Consider the following 23309-nt stretch of genomic DNA (forward strand, 5'->3'; position numbering starts at 1 on the left):
TTTAACAGCCTGACATTATTACCAGCAGCAATAAATACATGAGTAGCAAACGTACATTTAATAGTTCCATTTGTGTGCTTCTCCTAGGGGTATTAAGTCATCACTTTAATTCCCAATCTAAAGACTGATAGAGCATAGAGCAGTTGTGGAAAAAAAAAACAAATACAAACCAACTCTCTGGGCATGAACCAGTGAGAAAAAAAGGGAGGACTGGAGGGATAAAATACCAGCTCCAGATAATCATGCCTGCTTGGGGAAGCAGCTAGTAGGGCTCCTGCTCTTAAAGAGAACAGAACACTAAGAGATGCTGTTGCTTTTTGTTATCTTGGAGTGACACAGGACAAAGTAGGATTTCATCTATTTGGGGAATACAAAATTGAGTGGGAATAAGTTATTTACTTCTCCAGTCCTTCTGGGAGGTAAGGCATGCTGATGCAACATGAGGCCAACCAGTCTTTCGAGCTTGTCATAAACGGTTTCATTCTAGCAAATCTTAAACCCCATGTTCAGCTGATTTTAGCAAACTGGTGACTTTTTTTCCCTGTCACTGTTCAAGACTCCCACTTCAATAATTTTAAACTTGTGCAGCGAATGGGAATGCTGTGATGAGGACGGAATGCTGAAAACCTGCTTTCCTCTGGGTAAAGCGGGGCAACTTTGCCATATTGAGTAAAAACCCACTGGAATCTGAAAACGTCCTCAGCCCTGCTGAGGGAGGATTTTTTTCCTTTTCTTCTAGCACAACATGTGCCAATGCCTGCACCATCTCAGAAATGAAGAGAAGGAAAACACCACCCCTTAGTTCAGCCCAGGTTGATTCAAACAGGCAATAACAAAACCCATGACAAATACCCAGAGAAAAAAATAAAAAGGATCTCCAGCTATTTCCAATATAAAAGAGCCTCTCTCTCTCCACACTGACACCTTGAAAAAAGACAGGCCCTGCATGGCATTAAAAAAAAGAATTAAACAAAAGCGTCCTTAGGAATAATTTGCAATGCAGCTCTTGGTGCGAAAGCCTAAAAAAATGTCAGTTTATATAAACAACTAACTGAATTTTATCCACACCAATTATGGACATAAAGAAAAAAACCCCATGTGATGGATGGCACAAATTCTGCCATTTAAGCAGTATTTTCTTTAATTGGGAGTTTATATTCTGACACCTTTCCTGTAAGGCACTGCTTACATGGGCATGACTTTACTGGAAGACAGTGGGCACAGGATGGAATTAGCCATATATAGCTGTGTAAGCGAGGGTCTCTATTTGAACTTGGAGTGGCTTAACGCTGTGAAGCACTCCTTGTACTCTAAAAAAAAAAATCAAGTAAATCCCACCCTGCCCAACTGAAGAAACTAAATAGTCAATATTATGGAAGTGGTAACAGAAAATGTCCTCAAGAGAAAGACACATGAAATTCCCAATTTATCAAATGCTGCAAGCACATGCTTCAACCAGTCCCTATTCAGGACAGAACTTGAGTGCATGCCTAACATTTAAGTATGTGCTTAAGCCCCATTGACTTCAGAAAGCTTCAAGTTAAACATATGCTGAAGTCTATCCTAGCAAAGCATTTAAGCATGTGATTAAGGCCTTGTGACTTTAACTGGGGTCTTAAACTGCTGGGACAGGTCAGGAAGTGAGCTTGACTTTTCAGACGAGAAAATCTGGCACCAAGGGTTGGCTGATCACTCTGCTTGTAACTGCACATTTTCAGGGCAATGGTTTAGGCCACAATTCTACTAAAATGAGTACACATCAAACCTTTGAACCTGAGGAATGATCAGGGTAAGACCCAAACAATGTGGTGTGTTCTTGTCTAAAACAGTGAAGGCATCACAGTGACACCTGTGCAGCAGCTCCAGCTCTGGCTACACTGCTGCTGAAGCTTGGCTGGCCCTTACACATGGCTCTCAGCCTACACCACACACGAGTGCCACCGGCAAAGGACATGGAGAACCTGGGGTGTTAAGTGCAGATATGTGACTTTAAGGTTTAATTATTTTAGAAATTGATTATGGAGGAAATTAACCCAGTGCTAAAGGGTAGATGTGCCACAAGAAAGTCTGGTTTCAAGGGAGGGACAGATCAGATTTGAGTAGAGACAGTGCAGTGGCATTAAAGAAGCCCCTGAGTCTCAGAGAATGGGACTGGCTTCAATAAGTCCAAGACTTTGAGAAAACCTTGAGACCTGCTTTGCCTCACTGCATGGACAAGGCTTCTAAAACCTGAGAATGGGGCTTCCCTTTGCCATTCCCAACGCTCGGCACAAGTGCAGTAAGGACAGGGCACAGACTTGTCAACGAGGCTCCCGAACCAGAAGGGAGCAGGACAGGCTCTGCATGTCCCCCCTCTGCCTCAGGACAGCCCCGTGCTCTCTGACAGGAGAGTGTTGGGTGGCCAGGACTCGGGAATGCTCACAGAGCCCCGAGGAGCGGCTCCTGCGCTCAGTGCATGCACTGGCACACTCGCCTGCATGCAGTGGCACACTCACCTGCATGCAGTGGCACACTCGCCTGCATGCACTGGCACACTCCCCTGCATGCACTGGCACACTCCCCTGCATGCACTGGCACACTCCCCTGCATGCACTGGCACACTCCCCTGCATGCACTGGCTCACTTGCCTGCATGCACTGGCACACTCCCCTGCATGCACTGGCACACTCTCCTGCATGCACTGGCTCACTCCCCTGCATGCACTGGCACACTCCCCTGCATTCACTGGCTCACTTGCCTGCATGCACTGACACACTCCCCTGCATGCACTGGCACACTCCCCTGCATGCAGCAGCACACTCACCTGCATGCAGTGGTAGTGAGTGCTCTTCCCGTTGAGGTGGCAGCCGTGGTAGTACACGCTGCAGTCGTCCAGGGGGCTGAAGCGCATGAAGCCATGCTGCAGGGAGTTATCACGTTTCTTGTGCATGTTGTAATGCCGAATCACATCCTGTTTACTGGTGAATCTCTGCAGAGACACAGACACAGACAGAGAGACACGCATGATGCCAGTGGGTGAGGAATCCTGGGGGCAGGGTGGGTGTCTTTTGTTGTTGTTAATAAACTTATGGGACCAGGAGTTGAAAGCTTGGCAGTAATCACCCCAAGAGAATCAGATTAAAGAGGAGTTTGTGTGCATGTATCTTCTTGGTAAAGGGAAAGTAAATACACAAGTTCTAGAGTAAACATGACACTGGGGTGATGCCCAGAATCTGCTCCCTGCAGCTTTAAGATTGCAGGTCTTCTAACATAATTTTAGCTGCTACTATCTCAAGAAGTGCTATAGTTAGAAAGCAAACCAGTGAACTGAACAGCCTACAAGCAACTAAGCCAAGCTTCCAAGTCACTCACTGTAGTGGTTAGCAAGACACTGGCTGCCACATTCATGTCGGGCTAGAAATCGGGAAAAACCCTTTGCTCTTTTACACTGTCCTCCCACTCTAAGTCTCTTGCATCCCCTAGAAGGTAGGATAGTTTTATCAGGAAAACAGGGACATAAGACTCTCCTCAAGTCACAGAAAAAGATGCTTTTCTACAGAAAAATAGAGGTCAGAGCTAAATCTGTATGACCAGAATATCCTTTTCAATCTCTACCTGCTAGAAGCGATGAAGGGGTACCCCACTGTCAGAGGAGGCTAAGTGCCTTTAAAATGAAGCTTTTTATTTCTATTTCCCACAGACATCAATATTTACCACTGAAGGTGAGAAAGTAAATCTGATTTTTTTAAAAGAAATCAATATCCATTTATTTTGAGCAGTAATTGAAAAGGCCTGTATTCTAATGTTTAACAACTTTTCTAGTCTGCCTCATAGGAAACAAATGATTATCACTTCCACTCTTTCCTTCTATAATATCAATCCTGATCAATCTCATTGGTATTGGCACAGGAATATATGGATATAGATTTCAACAGAAATCCCTCGGAGGCTGGAGCCATGATTTCCCAGGGCGTACATACAGGATTGCTATTGCCAATCATTGTTAATTTGTGCCCACTTATTACAAAGCGTTACTTATTCTAAAATATATCTCAGCCATAAAATAATTTGCATTTTAAAAAGCAGCCTAAATCCTTATTCCCTGCGAGACCAGACAGCTCCTTTGCAAGCAGCTTCCAGACTCCTTAGGAAATAATCATGAGGCCAATCATAATAATAGGTTTTTCTGTTTTTCCATCCTTTGTGTTTCTCTCTTTCTGGTGCAGGGATATCTGTGTCACAGTTGGGATAGACTCATCTTGATTACTCGATGCTGGGCTGCAAGGACCAGTAAGTGCATCCTGGAGAGAAACTCTCCTTTGATCAATAGAAACCCACAGCCAAGCCCAGCAGCTCCAGATCTGCTTCCTCTGCTGTGGTCAGGCTCATCCCCATGAGACCCAAAGGTCTCCGAGGGCAGGGCTGAAGCTGTGTCTGCTGCACGGCAGAGGCAAACTCTGGGATTCCTGCTCACGCATCAGCCTGACCACAGAAATGCCAGTGTCAAACTCTGGACCTGGGATAAGGGTAAACAAACACAGCACGTGACCTGCTGGCTTGACGTGCATACCCTGGCAATTCTCCCAGCAATTACAGCATCACTCCTACCCCTGTGCCTTCCCCACAAATCCCACACCGCTGCTGGTCTTACTGGGTGTTTTGTTGCAGATACTGCTGCTACAAAGTCACTCGGGCAGCAGGAGGGAAAGAGACAGACTAACAGATCAGCATTCCCTAGTTTCAGGCACAGTTTGTCACATAGCACAATTTATGCTCCTGGTGTTTCACTGATATAAATGTGGAGTAGCTCCCACTGACTTGAGCTGATCTATATTCAGCTCCTCATTGTAGCGGTCTGAGTTTGGTTAAACGGTATTAGATCGAGTTAAACGGGAGCAAAATAAAGTTCTGTTAAATTCAGAACATATCCTGTCCTCTTTCAGAGCAGCACAGTGCAAAGGCACGTGCATGCACGTGAGAGGCAAGCACAGGAGGAGACGCTCCCCCGTCCGTTCTGCTGCTCTACCTGGTAGTTGCACTCGGGGTCGAGGCAGTGGTAATGCTCTCTGTACTGGTAGGCGCAGTGTATGTGTCCACAGTGCTGACTGCCAGAGAACCTGCAAACAGGAGAGAGGGAGAGACAATAAGCCACTGTCCTGGCAGCAAGGTACAAATAAACCAAGTCCTGTTGCTGCTTTCATCTCACATGGTTATGGCATTAAACCCCACCTCCTTTATCCCCTCCAAGGATGGTGACCCTTGTGCCTTCCCCTGCTTATTTGTCACTATTTAAGGGTGCTTCTTGAGCCGGATCACGCAGGTCCTGTACATCCCTAATCTGTCTTTCCCCTCGAAATTCATCTCCGTTATCTAAGTTGTTTACTTGGGGAAGCATACGGAAGGAGGGTTCCTAGAGCTAAACACCACACAATTCTAGAATAGAGTTTAGATACCCCACCAGCAAGTTTCTCCCATGACAGAAGGAGACAAGTAAGTGTTAGGCAAATATGGATTCTAAATTTTAAGTATAAGCCCACCTAGTAGGATATCAGAAAAGCTGCATACGGCCAAGCTGAAAACTCCTGACATACAGGGTAGCAAAAAAGACCAGAAAGACAGAAATGCCGTGTAATACCTACATACAAACAGTCAGTATGCAGAATTTATTGACTACAGACACACCAGGAATTGGCACAAGGGGATGATCCAGTAATGGGGTAATCAGTGCAATGAACTCCCTTGTGTATATTCTAGAGGACCCTAGAAGAGCTTGAAAGGGAAAAGCAGTGGAGAGAAGGGGACTCAGAGGGGAAACATTCAAAGATAAAGTACCATCTGCTCAAAGGTTCCTCAAAGGTTCCTCACGTCACTTAAGTGCTAAACACAGCAGGAGTGCCTATGATAAAGGGCATGGGAAAGAAATGAGGAAGGGCACCAGATAAAAAAGGAAAATGAGAGAAGTGAGGGTGTCCTGGGGCAATTGAGGAATGGGGCAGGAGCAGGGAAAATTACAGATCATAGTAAGGTGAGGTAACACGAGGCTATGGGGTAGAAAAAGTCTAGATGAAAAGCAATACTAAATAAGCCATTTCTGAAGCACAGTAAGGAAGAGGAGGTCAACTGTGGAGACAGCAGGGCCTCTAGGAGATGGAAAGGGGACTTAATTGACAGAAAAGATAGACATTGCTAAAAAATTAAATGACTTCTTTGCCTCAGCATTCACAAAGGGAGACAGGGACAGATGCCAGGAGCAGACATGCCTTTCCCTGGGGAAGGAGAAGAAATACTGCAGGAAATCAGGATCACGTCAGAACAGGTGATTGAGAAACTGGAACAAACCTCAGCAGCAGAGAAGAAACAAACCACAAAGCAAACAGCAGGGCTGGCTGCACAAACAAAGGTGTGGAACTGAGAGCAGAGGGAGAGATTCCTGCTCAATGCCTGGGCAACTGCTAGGCTTGTCCAGGGCAGCTGCCAGAGCCACCATGGCACTGACCAGGGATGTGTGGCTCCACAGCACAGCAACCAACTGGTCCTGCCAGGCCAGGGCTTTATGTCAGCAGCACCACCTCTTCAAGGAAAGGAATGCCCTGTGGGAAGCTTCCTCTCCATTCCACTGATGTGGTGGGGAAAAAAGAGCAAAGGGCTGTGCAGGGCTGGAGACCTGTGCGGTGCAGGCCAGGCAGAGAGAAGAGGATGAATCAGACCTTGCTGACAAATACAAAGCAGTTCAAATTATTATCAATAATGAGGATGCAAAGTGACCAGAGATACCAGTAAAAGAAGTAAAAGAAGGGCCAGACATCAACAAGATCTGACTCCAGGAGAGGAGTTACTTGAAGCACCCTAGCAGAAATAACTCATGGGCTTGGTTTTAAAAACAACAACTAAACAAGCACTCCAGCACTTCCAACTCCTACCCTCCTTACCATGTGCCACGGAAAGGTGTGTGTGGTGTCTACAGCACAGGAAGGGAGAAACAAGTGTTCCACCAAGCCGTGTGCTGGGGGAAGGAGGGAAGTGGCAAACCCAGCACACAAAGGGGAAATTCTGCTCCTTCAGTGTGCAAGGTTGGGCTCCTAAAGGGTTATATTATCCTGTGTTTCTTCTGACACTTGAAACAGTTCAAAGCTATTAATTTTTAAAGCGCAGCATCTGTTTAGGTTTTTCATAACAGGAAAGCTTACACACCACACACTTACACACATACACACAAGCACGTTTATATGCACACACTCTACAGTACATCCACACCACTGAACTTACTCAAACATACCCAGTTTCTATGCACATGAACAGACACAAACACACACACCTGAAACAAGAAACTCACAGACCAGCTCCTCACACTGAAATACAAATCCAAACTCCTAAGTTGTCAATACAGACATGCAGATGCAATTGCACAAGAACAACTCACTCCCTCTTCCTTTACATTAATCGGTTCACCTTTTTTTTTCTTTGACCAGAAAGTCTTGATCTGGCAAGAGTTGATAAATAAATAATAATAAAAATAATAAATAAAGAAGTCAGCATGCTTAGAGAGTGTTTACAGACTCATTACTCTGTAACGATGATGTGAAAGAGGAAAAAAAAAACCCACCCCAATTACAAGGGGGGAGGAAACCCACACAGAAATAAATATTTAAGCAAGTGCTGCCAGAAGCACCATCTGCTGAGGCACTAATAATAATAATAATAATTTTTTCTGTGGTCTTTTTTTTTTTTTTAATTATAAATATACAGGGAGGAGGAGGGGGAAAAACAACCCAACCCAAACTAGCTAAGTAAGAGGTTTTGTTTTGTTGTGTGAGAGAATGGATTATCCCTGGGCAGCTTTTGGCAGTGGCTTTGGCAAACTCATTAAGCTAATTATGCAGTACAGACATAAGAGTGCTGTGTCTCTTCTCCCCCCACCCCTTGATTTTAAGGCTTTAAACTGTTTTTTTCGATGTGTGTAAATTGAAGGGAAGTGGCTGTGCTGGCAACGGGCGGCTTGCGGAGCCTTTTAAGCAGGATGTGGTGTCCCTGAGGTAGCTCACAATCCTCTCTCAGCGACCTGCCTGACCCAGGGAAAGGGGCTTGCACAGCTCCAGAAGCAGTGGATGGGGCTGAAGTGTTTACAGTTCCCTACTTGAGAGGGGAATGGGGGACAGAAAGGTGCCACCTCCTCTCCCACTGCAATTCCTACAATTCCTGCAATCTCAGAAATAAAAGGATGCTTGCTGCTCCTGCCCCATGCAAAGAGTGGTTTAAATCCCTGCTTTCCTTCCTATATTCTGTATACTGTACTGTCCCTCGAGGCAGTGAATTCCCACATGCACTTGAGGCATTGCTGCTAGAGGAGCTGCCTGTGGTAGCACAACTGTCCTCTCTTCCCATGGGGTTTTCTGCCCCCTTCTCCTACATCTGGGATTTGGGCAGAAGGGAGGAGATTATGCCATTTGTCGTTCCACTCTTGAGCTAGGAGAGTGCTGTTCCCACTCTTTTTCCCTGCCAAAATGTTCCCTTTACTTTCCTAGCAGCTGACTGTCTCCCACAAGGAGATTCTCTCTGGCTCTGGTAAGGTGGGAAAGCACAGTACACACTCCCTTCCCCTTTCATTAATAAGTGCCCAAGTGCTGGGAGCAAACCCTCCCGTTTTTTCCCTGGAGAGAAGAGTTTGCTTGCTTCCCTCGTGTCCGTCTGGATACAAGGGGCTTTTGTTGGGAGCCTTCTCACATTACTGAGGGAGGATTCAACTGGCTGGGGGCAAAGCCTGATGGACCCTTTATGCCATGAGTTCTAAACCAGGAAGGTGTTTTGCAATCATCTCCTCTGTCCCTCTGGCTCTTGTGGCATTACTCACTTTGTCCCACCACAACAGCCTTGGGCTTCCTCTCAGCATCACTGTCCTGACCTAAGCATGCCCACAGCTGTGATAAGGTGCCCTACTCTGCACCTGATTCAGTGAGGGTTTCTCAGAGAAATGAGCTGCAAAAATTTTCTAGGATAAACATCCCATGTTGATGCCAAGAGTTCCCTAAACTCAAGTCACCTGTAAGTCTCTCTAGCCTAGATTCTCAGAGCTGAGATGATCTCTGCTTGCCTCCTGCAGACATGGCAGAGGAAAAAGGCAGAGGACAGAAAGAACAACAGCCAAGAGGCAGAACTCCCATTTAAATCCTGGGCTTCTTCAGTGAAGCAGTTTTCCACTATTTGTCACAAAGTCTAACAGCTCCAGGCAGCTAAGCATGCTCTTGGCGTGACTGCATACCTCTCAGAGCTACTGCTCTCCCAAGCAGGGGGACAGAGCAAGTACAGATGCCACGGGAAATGGAAGTGCCAATGTCTGGTTTAAACACTTGATCCACACAAGACCTCGTCTCTCCCACCACCACTCCATCTTCTTACTCCCAGCCCTCTCCCCAGCAAAGTCAAAAGTTTTGCCTACCTGGCAATATACTTCTGGTAAATATTTACATCTTCGCTGACGGCTGGTTTGTCAGTGGGTAATCCATTCCTAATGGGAGACACACAGGGCAGAGCTGGTTAGCAGGAACAGGGCACAGCTTAAACTCCTTGTTTCTCTCACACACTACTGACAGATCAGGAGAGAGGGCCCAGGGAAGGGTACCAGCAAAGACACCCATAAGTTTAAATTCCCTCCCCTTTGCCCTTCAAATCCTGTACCTTCTTTTCCCAGGGAAACACACAGGCTGTCTACCACCCTTCCTGCATGTCCCCTCTCTGCAGGACTCAGAGCAGTTTGTTGGAGAAACTGAGAAGACCAACCACAAAAATTTTTCTGTTTCTACAGAAAAATGCAAAAAAGTGATGGCCACATGCAAACACCTCTCTGAGGCACCTGGCAGTGCTGCCCTTGTGTGCACGGGAGCTTTGCCCCTGGCTCACCTGCAGAAGAGTATCTCTGCCAGCCACGTTGTGAGCTATTGCCCATTTCCCTGTGGCCAGCAGCCCTTCTGCTCTGTCACCAGCACTGGAACAGTGGCTCCAGCCCCTGGATGGGGCTTAAAATGCCTCTTTGTTTCATAGATAGCCCAAAACTCTAACAGACAGATTCTGTATTTTAATCAATGAGAAAAACACCCCATAAGTGTCACATAAGCCTGGATTATTTTACTTTGTTAGGAAGCAGATAAAAATAACATCCTTAGTGAGTTCAGGAAGAGGGAAAATGAGATGCAGGGCCAGACTCCAGCCCCAAGACATAGGGCCACCCCAGTGCACCTCCAGACAGGCTGCACACCATCTTCTTTGTGTGCTTTGCCTGTGCCCAACCTCCACTCTGCCTCCTGGCAGCTCTGCACCCTGGTTTAAACAAGGACACTTTCACACAGAGCTCACGTGAAGGTAGACGAGTTCAGGGCAGGTCAATGGCATTGGATCTAAGAGAGTTTAAACCCATGGCAAGGGTGTATGTGCAGATGTGTGAGAGTAAAGGGTAATTCCTGCCAGGCTACTGAACCCAGTGGGGACGGGGAATGGGAAGCCACAGCCCAGATATCACAGCCAGCACTTCCTTCACCAGCACAGTTAATGGGCTGCTGCCTTTTATCATGGAAGCTTCTATCTAGAGAGTAGTCTGAAGGAGAAGGGGCCAGAGCCCATTCTGTACTGCAGTGTGTGATCAGGACACTGGAAGTGCCAGGTTGAAGGCCATGGTCACCTCCATTCCAGCTGCAGTCCCATCATGATGTCCTGGTTGAGGAAGTCCTGTGGCCAGCGGAAGGCTCACCATGGTGCTGGCAAACCCACATCTGGCAAGAGGCAGGACACAAGCAAGAGAAAGGGAAACAAACTGGGATCCCATGCAACACCACAGCAGATAAGAAGCTTGCTTATCTTGCTTGTGCCCTTAGGCACAGCTCTAGGATGGCGACTGAGCCCCAGGCAGCTGAGTGTTCTCAAGACACTGCAGGCACAGAGTCTTGGACCAAGTCACCTGTCACAACAGGGCACTGAGTCTACAGGAATATTTACATCACTGTGTTTTTAAGTAATAGGAGTCCCTGCCTGTCATCTGTAGCACATACAGGTTCATCCTGAGCAGGACCCTGAGCAGACCCTGAGCGTCCTGAGCAGATGCAGATGTTAATAATCCTCTATCCTTTCCCACACACCTTCACCATGGAGCTCCCCATCTGCCTGTAGGCAGTTGATAGAACAACCATTTCACGTGGAAGACAGGTATCATGGCATGGCTCTGCCTTCCATGTGGGGAATCAGGGAAAGTGGGTGAGAAACAAGTAAACCCAAACCATGACAAGAAAGCGGAGAAGTCTCTCCCTTCCTCCCTGCTGCAGCCTGACGTACATACGTATCTCTTCTACAGCTCCCACCTCTGGAAGGCACATTAAAAAGTAATCCAAGCTTTGGCAAGGCCTTCAGATACCTCCATTCCGTCAATGGTATCACTGCAGAGACTGCTGGCAATGTATGTGCAGGAGGTTATTAGTGGTAATTGGGCTAATGAGTTTGCCCAGTCTGAGGGGTAATTGAATCACCTCTATTTGTGTAAGCAAATTGAGAAGACACAGGCCTGGCCCCACAGAAGTAGGTATATGCCTAACTCCTATGGAAATTGATGGGAATTAGGCACCAAAATGTCTTCTGAGTTCTGGGACAAACAAAAAGCCTCATCTTGCTAACAGTAAAGTCAGCAGAGTCATGCCTTTGAGTTAAATGGAAACAAGAATCACACATCCAGATGCCTGGGAAACCAGAGGGAGAAGAAAATAAAGTAGTTCCAACCTTGACCTTAAGAGTGCTGACAGCACCATGTTCCCTCCTCTTTCATATGAACTCAGGAGCATTTGGACTCCAGATTCATGGCTATGACTGCTGATGGCAGGTCACAGCCTTGGTGCAGACCAGATAAATACAGATGTAAGGCGTAAAAGAGGAGCAGGCACTTTGACAGAGAGCAAAGAGAACCATCCCATGAACAATGCGGTATTTAACAGTGCAAGAACTTGGAATTGCCCACTGAACCACACACAGACTTGTGGTATGATCCCTCACTAGTACTTAGATAAGAAAAGTGGGAGTACACTTACTTTACTGTGGAGACTGTTCCAGTTGTGATGGAGTCTGTCTTGGAGAAAGTTGATTTCAGGTACTCAGGAGTGTTGAATGGCAATGAGATGGACTGCTCTGGCCCGGCCACAGGAGTGCTGCTGGGGGTACTGGTGAGGGAAGCAGGGGCCAGGCTGGGGACTGGAGCTTTTACTGGAGTGAGCTTCTGAATGTTCCTCACATCATACTTGGAAGGCCGGCCTACCTTGCCTGTCTTGAAGGCGATGGCTCCTCCCATATCTGGGCTTCCTTCCCCAGGCTTGAAAAGGTGCAAGTACTTGACATTTTCCAGGTCATACTTGGAGGCCTTCTTGTAAGTGTTGCCATTTTGTGGCCTGATGCTCTCACCCGTCTTCAGCTTTTGAATGAAGAAGTCATATTTGGAGGCCCGTGACATCAGGCCCTGCATCTGGGAACTGCTGGGAGAGGGCAGTGGCAGGATAGTGGCTTTGGTCTCCGTCAGCATGGAGGCGTCTGGACCCGGCACGCGAATGGGCTGTGCCAGCACCGAGGACGGCTCTTTCCCCAGCTTGGAGCCCAGCTCCTCAGATTTGGCCAGGTGCAGGGGCCACGAGAGCTGCTCTCCAGCTTTCAGCTTGCGGATGTACTCCTCGTACTTGGAGAAGCGGGCTCGCTTGCTCATGGCATCTTCGCCGGGGAGGGAGGCAGCAGCCGCCGTGGCCTCTGAGGTAGCAGCGTTCAGCTTGTCGAAGCTGATCTTGCGGGCCAGCTCATCGCGCATGTTCTGGTCGTCGTAGCCGAACATGCCCAGGAACTCGTTCATGGTGGTGGCGGCGTAATCCCGCAGTGATGAAGCTTCCCCTGCAGCGAAACCAGAGGAGAGGCTCACACAAGGCACTGATTTTTCTTCTCCTCCCATACCAGCACTAGTAGTGGGGGGGGGAGGAAGGGGAGAGGGGAACATGATCTACTGACGTTTGGCTCACTTGTTAGGTTTTATGACTCTTAAATTAATTTGTTTAAAAAAAAAAAGTAATTAATACTGGGGTAAAATAAAAAGAGTTCATCAATGCCAGGAAAATCAATTTCCTAAATGTTCTAGCCGATGGCTTTTCAGTACATTAAACAAAGTTTCATAAATGTCTCTGCACTCTTGCCTTGGCCTAATATGAAGAAAAAGTAATTTTACTGGAAGTGAGACCAATGCCAATATGCCGAGGTTTGTACAGATCTGTCCTTGTGTATATTTGTGTATGGAAGGAGGTGCACAGAGGATAGATGGCAGCATGTGTAAGGGGGAAAACCCGTGTGAAAATGCTGTGTGTGTTGGTGAAGAGCAAGCAGGGCTGAGAGCAGGCAGGACAGCATGGTGTGAAACGGATAAGGGAGACGGGCAAGGCAATGTATGGGGTGGAGCAGGAGGAGGGCAGAATGGAACAGTGCAGAGAGGAGGAAAGCAGCAGAGGTGGAGATGAGTCAAGGCAGGGGAAGAGCAGCAAAGGCTGTGTGCACAAGAAACCTGGCAATAATGAGGAGTGCGGGAAGGAGAGGAGAAGAGAAGGCAAGACAAAGACAGATCAGTTCCCCATCACTGCTGCAGTCCTTCCCTTCCCTTTCTTTTCAATTTTGTAAGCATTCACTCAGCTTGCTCTCTTCCTTCGCAATCCCTGTAACTGGACAGCTACTACGTGACATGTGGAAAAGGGCCACAGTCCAGTGAATGCTATGGAAACCTACAGGCAGCCTCTCAAGCAGCCAGGAACAGCTTCCAGTAACACCAGGAAAGGGGAAAGTCCACACAGGTGAAAAATAGGTAAGGAACAGCCTTCTCTCCATCAGGATTTAGACTGAGGAGAGAAAGCTGTTGTCCTGATGTGGGCTCCAGGGAGGGGGAGAAAGCCAGTGTTCTGGAGCATGGGTTGGGGAAGGGGTTAGTCTCATGAGGCCAGATTACAGGGAGGAAGAATGAGCAAAAGCTGTCCTTTGGGTCTCTCCCTCCCCTACTCCCTCAGGCAGTTTCGCAGCCCACCATGATGAGAAGAACACACATCTGGAGGTCACCCACTATCAGTGTAAAGGAGGAAATAAAAACTGCTCTGATGCACCGGCCTGGCCTCGTTTAGGCTTCAGTCTGACACGGTGCTCCTCCTCCTCTCCCTCTTGCATTCTCCTGCAGAGTAAAGATTTACTGTGTGCAGGAGTCCTTCAAACCTCCCTCATCATCTTTACTCAACACTTGCTCTGGCTGTAATGGGCAAGCACATTCCTTCCCAGGCAGCCAGCACAGGGACGTACACTGGCAGCAGAAGGGAAGTTCTGGGCATGGGGTCCCACTCAAAACAAAGCAACACTGCCTTGAAACACAGTGGAAAAGGAAGGCACCGAGACGCTGCCACAGAACAGGTCAGTAGATCCAAAAGATCCCTAAGATGTGGGGAATCTGACAGCCAGTGGTGCCACTTGCACAGGCAGGCACGTACACGAGAGCGTTTCCGCGCACGCAAGAGCCTGTCAATGAGCGCAGTCGAAGTTCAATAGCCATCAGCTCCCACAAATCAGTTTTCACAGGACTCTATGGAGGAAAAGACTGCCTGTGACGGGCACTAAATGGGCAAGACCATGAAGGTCACATTCCTGCTCCAGGATTGCCTGGAATGGCTGTTTTACTGCAGCAGAAGTGCTGCTACACTGGTTCCCTGTGTACGTGGTTCTGGGGGAAGGCGATGTGAAGAGCACGCCCAGAGCCTGCAAGGCAGGGGACAAAGCCACACCTGCTGGGATCTGGCTTAGCCCAACATGACCTTCCAGCTCCAGGCACTTAAGCCCAGCATTCTGCATGGGATTTGGGATGCCTGACTCCAGAATAAACACCCTGTTAGTCACAGAACGGGTGGCAATGCCGCTGCGGTGTCAGGCTCAGGGCATAGCACAACCTCATGGGTTGGTATTAATCTTCCAGGATGTTAAATGCAGAACCATTCCTCACTGGGTCCAGCAACAAGACTTGCCTGAAGGACAACTTTGTCTTTCTCACACAGCACATTAAAAAATTTAATTCTGCTTTAAAGCAGCTCTCCTCTTCACCTCTTTTTTTTCTCTTCCCACTTCCATTTCAGTGTAACCCTATGACCCAACAAAAGAGAATGAACCCATGAAATCCCTACTGGGTCTAACAATTTCCTGTTTCTGTTCAATTTGCTTTCCCTGTTCTGCTTTTCCTTTCTTTTTGGACCAGCAAAACAACCCTCAGCTTTGCTCATAATGCCCTGATTTCCAAGCACTGCACAGAAAAACTCTAGCCAGCCTGTGTCAAGCTGCAAGGGAAAAAAGAATTCCACTGTGAGGATGTGATACAAAATGAAACTATTAAATGAGATTTTTGCTAGCTTTAGCCACTTCCCTGAAAGCCAGTGTGTCCCATCTTTGGTACCATGTGGCTATACCTCAACTGTTGTAAACAGTTAGATGCAAAATCCAAGCCTATGGGAAAAGGGAAAAGGAGGGGGAGGGTGCAGAACTTCTTCTGAGCTTTGTGAAGTCTGAGTTCAGCTTTCACTGTCATGGATATAATTTCCAAACCCCCCCTGAATTCTGCTTTTCCTTTGCTCAGATTTGGTTCCCAATGATCACAACACCCTCCCTGCTTCGCTGGTGTTGCTCAGTCTCTCCTCACCCACATTTCTCAAATGCTCTGGCCAATTCCCACCGCTCACTGCCAGGAACTGCAGCTCTACTCATCCAGCATGAGCCCAACAAGCCCAACACATCCCCTGAAGTTAAGACAACCTGCATTTAATTGCTCAGGCACCTAACATGAAGGACAGAGGCTCCTCCAGTGGAAGCACCCTGTTACAGAAGGGAGCTGGCTCACCAGAAGGATCGTATGAGATTCAGCCACCTCACTTCAAATACACTTTCAGACAACAGTGAAGAGGTAATTGGTATTACCTAACTGACAGAAAACCCTCCTCATTTCCCCAGACAAAAATGAAGCAGGACAACAGTTGGGAAACACAGCCTGTGAGGAGTCCTGGAAGCCACAGGAAGCATTATCCCTGTGTTTTCCTCCCCCTTTCCTGCACTGCATTTTCCTCTCCTTTCCTGTGATAATAAAGGGCTCCCTCTCCCCTTGTCGCTGCTCTCCATTTGTGGGCATTGCCAAAGAGCAGAGATCTGTGTGTCTCAGAGCAGCTATCATATCACAAAGGATCCGAAGCTAGCAAAAAAGGCGCTAAAAATAGCCTGCAGCAGCACACTATATATGGAAGGAAAAGCAAAACAGCCCAAATGGAGTGCAAGGTCTGGATACTGGGGGATGGGACATCCCAGCCAGGGCTTTGTCCTTTATTCTGCTTGGGAGGGAAAATACGTAGATCTGGGGGATACAGGATGATGAGCAAGAAACTGGCACTTGGCGTGTATGCTCTCCTAAGTGAAGTCTCCCCAGGAAATTAGGAAGAGAAAACTCTCCTGGTTGAAAACAGGGCCAATGAATATTCCAAGAGACTTAGCCAAGAAGCTAAGAAAAGAAAGGCAGATCCAAAAGCTTGTACAGGGGGAAGCTCCTACTCCGACTGCTTTAGCCCACTATGTAACAAAGTGAAGAACATGTGTAGGAAAATCTGCCAGGGTATGTGTGCGTCAGTGAGCGATTGTGGAAAGGGATCTGTGTCAGAGACTGCACCGAGAAATCTCTGCTATATATAAATGTGCACAGAGAAACACGGGCCGGTCAGCGGGCAAGACAGGGTGCCTGAATGAATGAACAAACGTATCTGCACATCCAGATCAGCTTCTGACACCCATCTCCCGACAGACACCAGCTTTGTGACTCCTCAGTGTGCCTCCCAGGTGGAGCAGGGAGGAGGCACACAGGGGCAAGACTGAGCACCGACTCCTTAGTCCTGTTTTTCCCAGGGGAGGCTGGAAAAGAAACTCCATCTTGTTGCAAAGCATGAGGCTTGACCAACATTGACTGAGTCTCTGTGAACTTCTGCCTGATGCACAACAAGCCTTCATGTCAGCCTGGAAGGACACAAAGGTGGCCAGGATTTGGCAAGAGACCACGAGAGGCACTGGTGGAAGATGTGGGCACCAGCTGAACCCCCAGAAGTGGACAATGTGTGCACACACCAGGACCCTGGGAAGCAGGAACCCTTCTCATCCCCATATAATTAGGATCACTTTTCCCACTGACCAAGAAAGCCTGTTAGTTGTGGGATTGGGTTTTCTGTGTGGCTCCTGCTTTTCACAGAAGTTTCCAGCTGAGGCAAGTATGGGCTCAGTTTTAAACACTGCTCAGCACTGTCAGCCCTGTACCCTCCATTCTCATAGGGAGCAAGTGGTGCTCAGAATCTTCAAATCAAGGTTTCTGTGATGACTCCCCCAAAGCCACTTTGACTGGCAGGGCAGAGCTGTATTCCTCTCCTTTCATCTGACTCCTGCAACCCCCCAACTCCCACAAAAAAAATTCCTCCTTTTTGACAGAGGAAATTCCAAATCTCACTGGAATAGGTTTAGCTCACACTCAGTAATGTCAGGTGTTGAGAGGACTTGGTGATGAGCAGCTGAAAATTCATTTCCTGAACACTGACAGAAAAACTAAAGGAAAATAACTTTGTCCTTCCCAAGGCAAGCGATGTTTCTTGTGCTTTCAGGGAAATGTTGCAAATGACATTTACAACAAGGTTCTCGAAACAGACGCTCAAGACACAGCAGCACGTCTGTTTGCGAGTCAAATCCCGCGTGGTCCTGTATGTAAACTGGACGCCTCATGTGCCATTACCTGCCTTAGACATAAATGAGGCTTCAGCTACCCCTCCTTCCCAAACAGTTACCCATTTTTGCATAATCCTTTGACAATACAGCCCTGCAAAGGTATTTTACTTAAACCTCTTCCCCCAGTGAGAAACCTCAGCCTCTTCATTTTCTCTAGTTTACGAACATTTTTTTTTACATTTAAGTTCCCCTCCTTTTAGTTTTCATAGCAAATAAAAGCTGCAAATGGTGAGGTGGGGTGGAGTGGTGTGAATTAAAACAAACTAAACCAGAGTCCAGGCACAATCACCTTGTGTCTGGGAACGACAAGGGCTTTCCTATCAAAGGAAACTGAAGGTCACACTTTCCCTCATTGATCTTGCAATGTTTGTTAATTACTCTGTCACTGATGTGGCGAAGGATAATTAAACAGCTCTGTTTATATCTTATATGCATAATTATGTGCGCTGCCACTGAACTCGTGAAGACTAGAGAATGTGCCTCTCCAGAAGGGGAACGGACAGACGGAGATGAGTTTCAGCTGCATTATTAACAGGAGGAGGAAAACATGCGCACACACAAAAGGAGGAAAGTTTGATGGATTCACAAAGTGCTGAGATCAGGGGAGGGGTGCGTGCAGGTGGAGCAGATTAGGGGAAGAGCTTTCAATTACAGATCGAGCCCAGCTGAGTGACAAATGGGGAGGGAGCTGCTCTGCCCTAACAGAGAGAATTCAATTCACCCAAAGCTTTTATCAAGGCTTAGCACTCATACACCCCCTCAAATCAATCTGGGGGAAGCCTGGGTATCAGAAAGGGAGCAAGAAAGTCATCTGAGGCTTTCCCCAACATCTCTTGTTGAACTCAGCTTTTGAATGAACCACAAAAATAAAGCAAAAGCAATGTGAAAATAAGAAACACAGCCAGAGGAAAAACACACGAGATGGTGGGGGCAACTTTGGTTTGGGAGCGGCATTTTCACCAGCTCCATCAGGAGCTCAGGGTGGGCAAAGCTCGAGGACTGGGCCCTTCGTGAGGGGAGGCAACACCACCACACGAGCATCACCTGAGCCCCTCCACCCGGCCGAGCAGCAAGAAGGATAGCGACATTCAGTGCTGGGTGGCTCTCTAGGGACCATCCAGCTTTGCCCTGGCTCCGTTCCGCCTCCCGCAGGCTTCCCCTGATCCGGTCCAGTCCCTGGAGAAACGTCTCGGTGGCCATTCCTTCCAGAACCTTCATCCCGGCCACTGCTCCCGTCCCGCCCGGCCCGGTCCCGCTGAGGCGTGGGGCCGCCCGTCCCCGGGGGCCGCCCTCTGCTCACCTGAGGGCCCGCAGGCCGGGGCTCGGCATCGGGCCTCAGGAGCTGCGGAAGAGGCAGCCCTGTCAGCGTTCCTGACCCTCTCCCAGCTCGTCCTGGGCCTTCCACGGCCAGTAGTTACTGATCAAGGTGCCACGTGTGGCCATGAGGGTGGTTAGGTAACTCAGCCAGCCCGCGTGTGGACACCCTGCAGGATGCACCTGGGATTTGTCACAAGACAAATCTCTGCTTCTCTTTGCTTTCGTGGGAATACAAGAGCAGGAAACCAGCACCCACCACAGCTATGGCCATCTGAGTGGTGTGAAGGAGTGTGGAGGGTGAGATTTGCCCCACCCAGGGATTTGTGGCCTGGAAAGAACTATCCAGCCACGTCCACCCTCACACCACCCTTCTTGGGAAGGGCGGCTGAGCCAGAGGCAAACTCCGTGTGGTCCCAAGAGCAAAATGACAGGCCCGGGCGAAGGGCTCTCACCCTTGGCTGCCAGGTGCTGCAGGACCTGGCATGGACACAGAAAATGTAACTCTGAAGCTGCCCTGTGTCAGGAAATGGAGGGGACAGAGTGCTTACCTGAGGTGGTTCCTGCCCCCAGCTTGGAGCCTGGTTCGCCACTGGAGGACCGGTAGGCATCGTCCTTTGCTGGCCCATCTGAATCCCTGTCATCCAAGAAGCTGCCATCCTGTGAGCCCCTCAGAGCGTCTGCCTCGTCCCCGTTATCTTCCTCGTCGCTGCAGCCCTTGGGCTGCACCATGTAAACCCCTTCAGGGGGCACCTCTGTGCTCTCAGTGCCCTTACACTCCTTGCCCTCTGCTCGCCCCAGCAAGGGCTCCTCATTGTACTCCCCGTTCACCCACTTCTCGATCACCTCCCTCCTTTTGTCCTCCTCGATCTTCTGCACGCAGCTGAGTCCATCTGAAAACTCTGTCCCCAGCTCTTTGGTCCCAGGCTGGGGCAGGTCCTTGTTGCTGCTCTCCTGCTGTGGCCCCTTGTCCGCACGTGCCTGCTCAGCTCCCCCGTGGTCGAAGACGACTTGGCGGCTCAGCTTGGCACAGATGGCATTTAGCTTCAGGCCGCCTTTGCGCTTGGCAGCCATTGCGGGTTTTCCTGAGGCTGCGTCAGTGCATATAGTTTTTTCAGCTAGGAAGAGACAGGAGAGAGAAGCAAGGAAGGGCATTAGTGGGATCAGACAACATGAACCCAAACAGCTAAAGGATGGTGCCAACCCACTGGGCTTTCAGGCATGGCCAGTTTCATGGCCACCTTTGGAAAGGTGGAGTTACTATGTGCTTCCTAAGCTCTGAGTGGAAGCCCAACCAGAAGAGCTCGGTGAGAAGCATCCTCTGAATCTGCTGGGACCAAAATATGCCACTGGCCATAAAGTGGCACTTATTTGTCCTGGGACAGAACTGGGCTTGAAAGACCCCAAACATCCCAGGCAGGTGAGCGTGGCACCAACCTTTGCTCCTGGCTAAGGCAGGATAGGAGTTTGTTAAAAGCCCGGACTGCCCTCTCCTTCAGACTGCAGCACCACCTTCTTTAGGTCCCTAGCTCTATCCCAGATGTAGTGGGTGTCAAAACCACACCAGCCAGTGACTGCACCCAAGCATCTCTAGCAAGGACAACAGCTTCCCAAGCCTAACCCTATGGACAGTGAGGAATTCACCTAAAAGAGTTTGTGCATAGTCTCAGAGAAGAGAACCAGTATGCACCTAAAAGAACCAGTATGGAGGACAGAAGCCCTGGCAAAGCGTCTGTGCTGGAGCACCACAACTGGTGTGTCACAGCAGTATGGAGAAAATTGCTGTGGGCTGGTACTGGCTGATCAGGCCCCTTTGCCTGCTCACTCTCGCACACAGGAAATTCTGCTCTCATACTTCCCAGCACAATCAGCTAATTAGTGTGAGTTTGTTATTTTAATGTAGTTTATTCATATGTGACAGCTAGTAAAGGAGGGGTGAGAGAAGGTGGGGGGAGAGAGGAAGAAGGTAAGGTCTTAACTTCAAGGTCATGGAGAATCTTGAACTAAATGGTCTCTATCAGAGTCACTTGCATAATTATTGCACCAACAATTAACAAGGTTCAATCCCAAGTAAAAGCAAAATAAATATTCTAAAGCAGTTGCATTGTCTCATTTCTCTCTTTATTTCTGATACCTCTGAGAGATGCCCAGACTAAGCAGGGTTAAAGCACGGAAGGCTGCAACGGGCACACAGCCTGGCTCTTCTCCCAGAGCACAGCCAAGGCAGACCCTGCCCTGCATTCCAGGGCTCAGGAAGAGCACTCAATAAAACACTTGCTGGTCACACACGCCACTAGAGTTACTGTGGGGATATGGTTGGAGGTGGTGGTCCCTCCAAAATGGGGTCTTGGATTTTACATTGTGCTGAAAGAGGGGCCAGTCACATGTAGAGCGAACAGAACATGTCTGCAGACCTCAGATGATGAGAACGGGCTCCTCTACTGCACAGGACTCCCTCGTGGCAGCTCAGCTCACACCTCCCTGTCACCAGCACAGAGGTGCTGCTCCACAGAAGCACAGTGAGATTAATCAGACCCCCTACAATGCACCCAGAAGCCACTGTGACAGCCCCTAATCCCGTAACATGACAGCCCAATACAAACAGACTGAAACTTTAGACCTGCTGTCCAACAGCCAGAGAGTGGCTGCTTAGCGTAAACTCCTGACAGCTTCAGACACGCTTCCCTGTCAAGGACTGCAAGAAAAATAACCCCCCGACAAATATATCAGCCCCCCACACAAAGGGAGGCAAAATGTACTCCTCCACTTTCCAAACGCACCCCCCGGCACTAACACCTACGTGCAATCATGCTTTCACGAAGGGAAAGCACACGATGCTCCCAAACACGTACCTCCCCATCTAGAAATTACAGCTGTTCAAAGAGCTGTGTGTATGCGCTGGCACACTCCGTAAACACAGTCCTACATGTACAGGTTAAGAAGTCCCATCTCCCCAAAATACATTCCTGTGCCTTCCCCCACGCATTCCTTTTTTCACACATTCCCCAACACAAGCCTGCAGCCCTCGCACATACAGATGGGCACAGGCAGATGCCCATAAAGCTGCAAGTCTTTATTTGCTGGCACCTTCCCTTCCAATTCATTCCCACTATTTAGGGCACAAAGTGAAGGCTGATCCTATGTCCAACTGGTACCCCAGAGGGAATCTCAGGAGGCTGCTGTGAGCTCCAAGTGGAGCCTGGCCAGGACACCTACAGCTGATGCCTGTGGGCTCAGGCCAAAGGCCAGGAGAACCCCGCTGGCTGCAGGTGGCTGGGACGGAGCCTCCATGCGGTGCCTGCCCGGGGCCAGGGCACTGGGTCAGCGTGGCATCACCAGCCTCTGTCCCAAACACGGCCTGGTGATTCCCTGTCCGTGTTCTCATGATAGCCAGCCCTGCTTAACCGGTGAGATCAGCACCGCTCGCAGCTGGAGATAACTGGGAGGCAGACATTCGGCAGCCCAAATCCTCACTGCCCTACCCCTTTCTGCCAGGAAGGCAGATCCCATTATTCTGGTCTGGAGGTGAGCAGCCAAGTGTGTGCACCAGCTGGCAAATGAATATATAAATATTTATTCAAAGGAAAAGAGGAACAGACGTTCCTGAGGCTGCACTTGCCGCGTATGCAGCAATTCCAGGGAGCCTGCAACTTGTCTTCCATTGCTGCTCTGCCTCCTTCCATCTCACACACCCTGGCTTTGCCCCTCTACCTCTCCAGCTTCTGCCCCCCAGCTCCTGCCCTGCCCCTTGGCATCTTTCCTTTCCCTTCTTTTGTTTGGGATCTTTTCTCTTTAACATTTTGAGAATATTTTAATAAAGTTTACGCTAAAAATAAAGCAAGTTCTGAAAACATGCCACTTCCCTAATCTACAGAATTAACCCTCCCAGAGACCTTCCTGGAATGGGATTTGCTCTGAAATACCAGGGCTCTATATCTCACCTATTCCAATACAGGTGGAAATCAGAACTTCCAGCTTCTCCTGCCAACCTTGCAACCACCTCTCTCCAAGTCTGGACACATTTTATCTTTTCATTCCCTTACTTCCTTGTCTATGGAATGGGAGGGACATTCCTTCTTTTAGGCTGTCAAGTCCACGAGCAGAAGGGAAACTTCTCCAAGTCTGGACACATTTATCTTTTCATTTCCTTTCTTCCTTGTCTATGGAATGGGAGGGACATTCCTGTTTCCTTCTTTTAG

General features: G+C 48.7%; 1 protein-coding gene across 11 annotated transcripts in view; it reads right to left on the reverse strand.

Moving 5' to 3' along the window:
* CASZ1 (castor zinc finger 1) overlaps positions 1–23309 on the reverse strand; it is a 191411-nt gene that overhangs the window by 24634 nt on the left and 143468 nt on the right. For all 11 annotated transcript variants that reach the window (XM_041419870.1, XM_041419868.1, XM_041419866.1 and 8 more), the window contains 5 exons: positions 19662–20228; positions 12039–12879; positions 9413–9481; positions 5006–5096; positions 2804–2968 (listed from right to left, as the gene is read on the reverse strand). In XM_041419870.1, the coding sequence (XP_041275804.1) occupies positions 2804–2968; positions 5006–5096; positions 9413–9481; positions 12039–12879; positions 19662–20228 (1733 nt within the window). The remainder of the gene's footprint in view (positions 1–2803; positions 2969–5005; positions 5097–9412; positions 9482–12038; positions 12880–19661; positions 20229–23309) is intronic.

This window comes from Onychostruthus taczanowskii, unplaced genomic scaffold (genome assembly GCF_017590055.1).
Source record: "Onychostruthus taczanowskii isolate IOZ18803 unplaced genomic scaffold, ASM1759005v1 scaffold61, whole genome shotgun sequence".
NCBI classification, from domain to species: Eukaryota; Metazoa; Chordata; class Aves; order Passeriformes; family Passeridae; genus Onychostruthus; species Onychostruthus taczanowskii.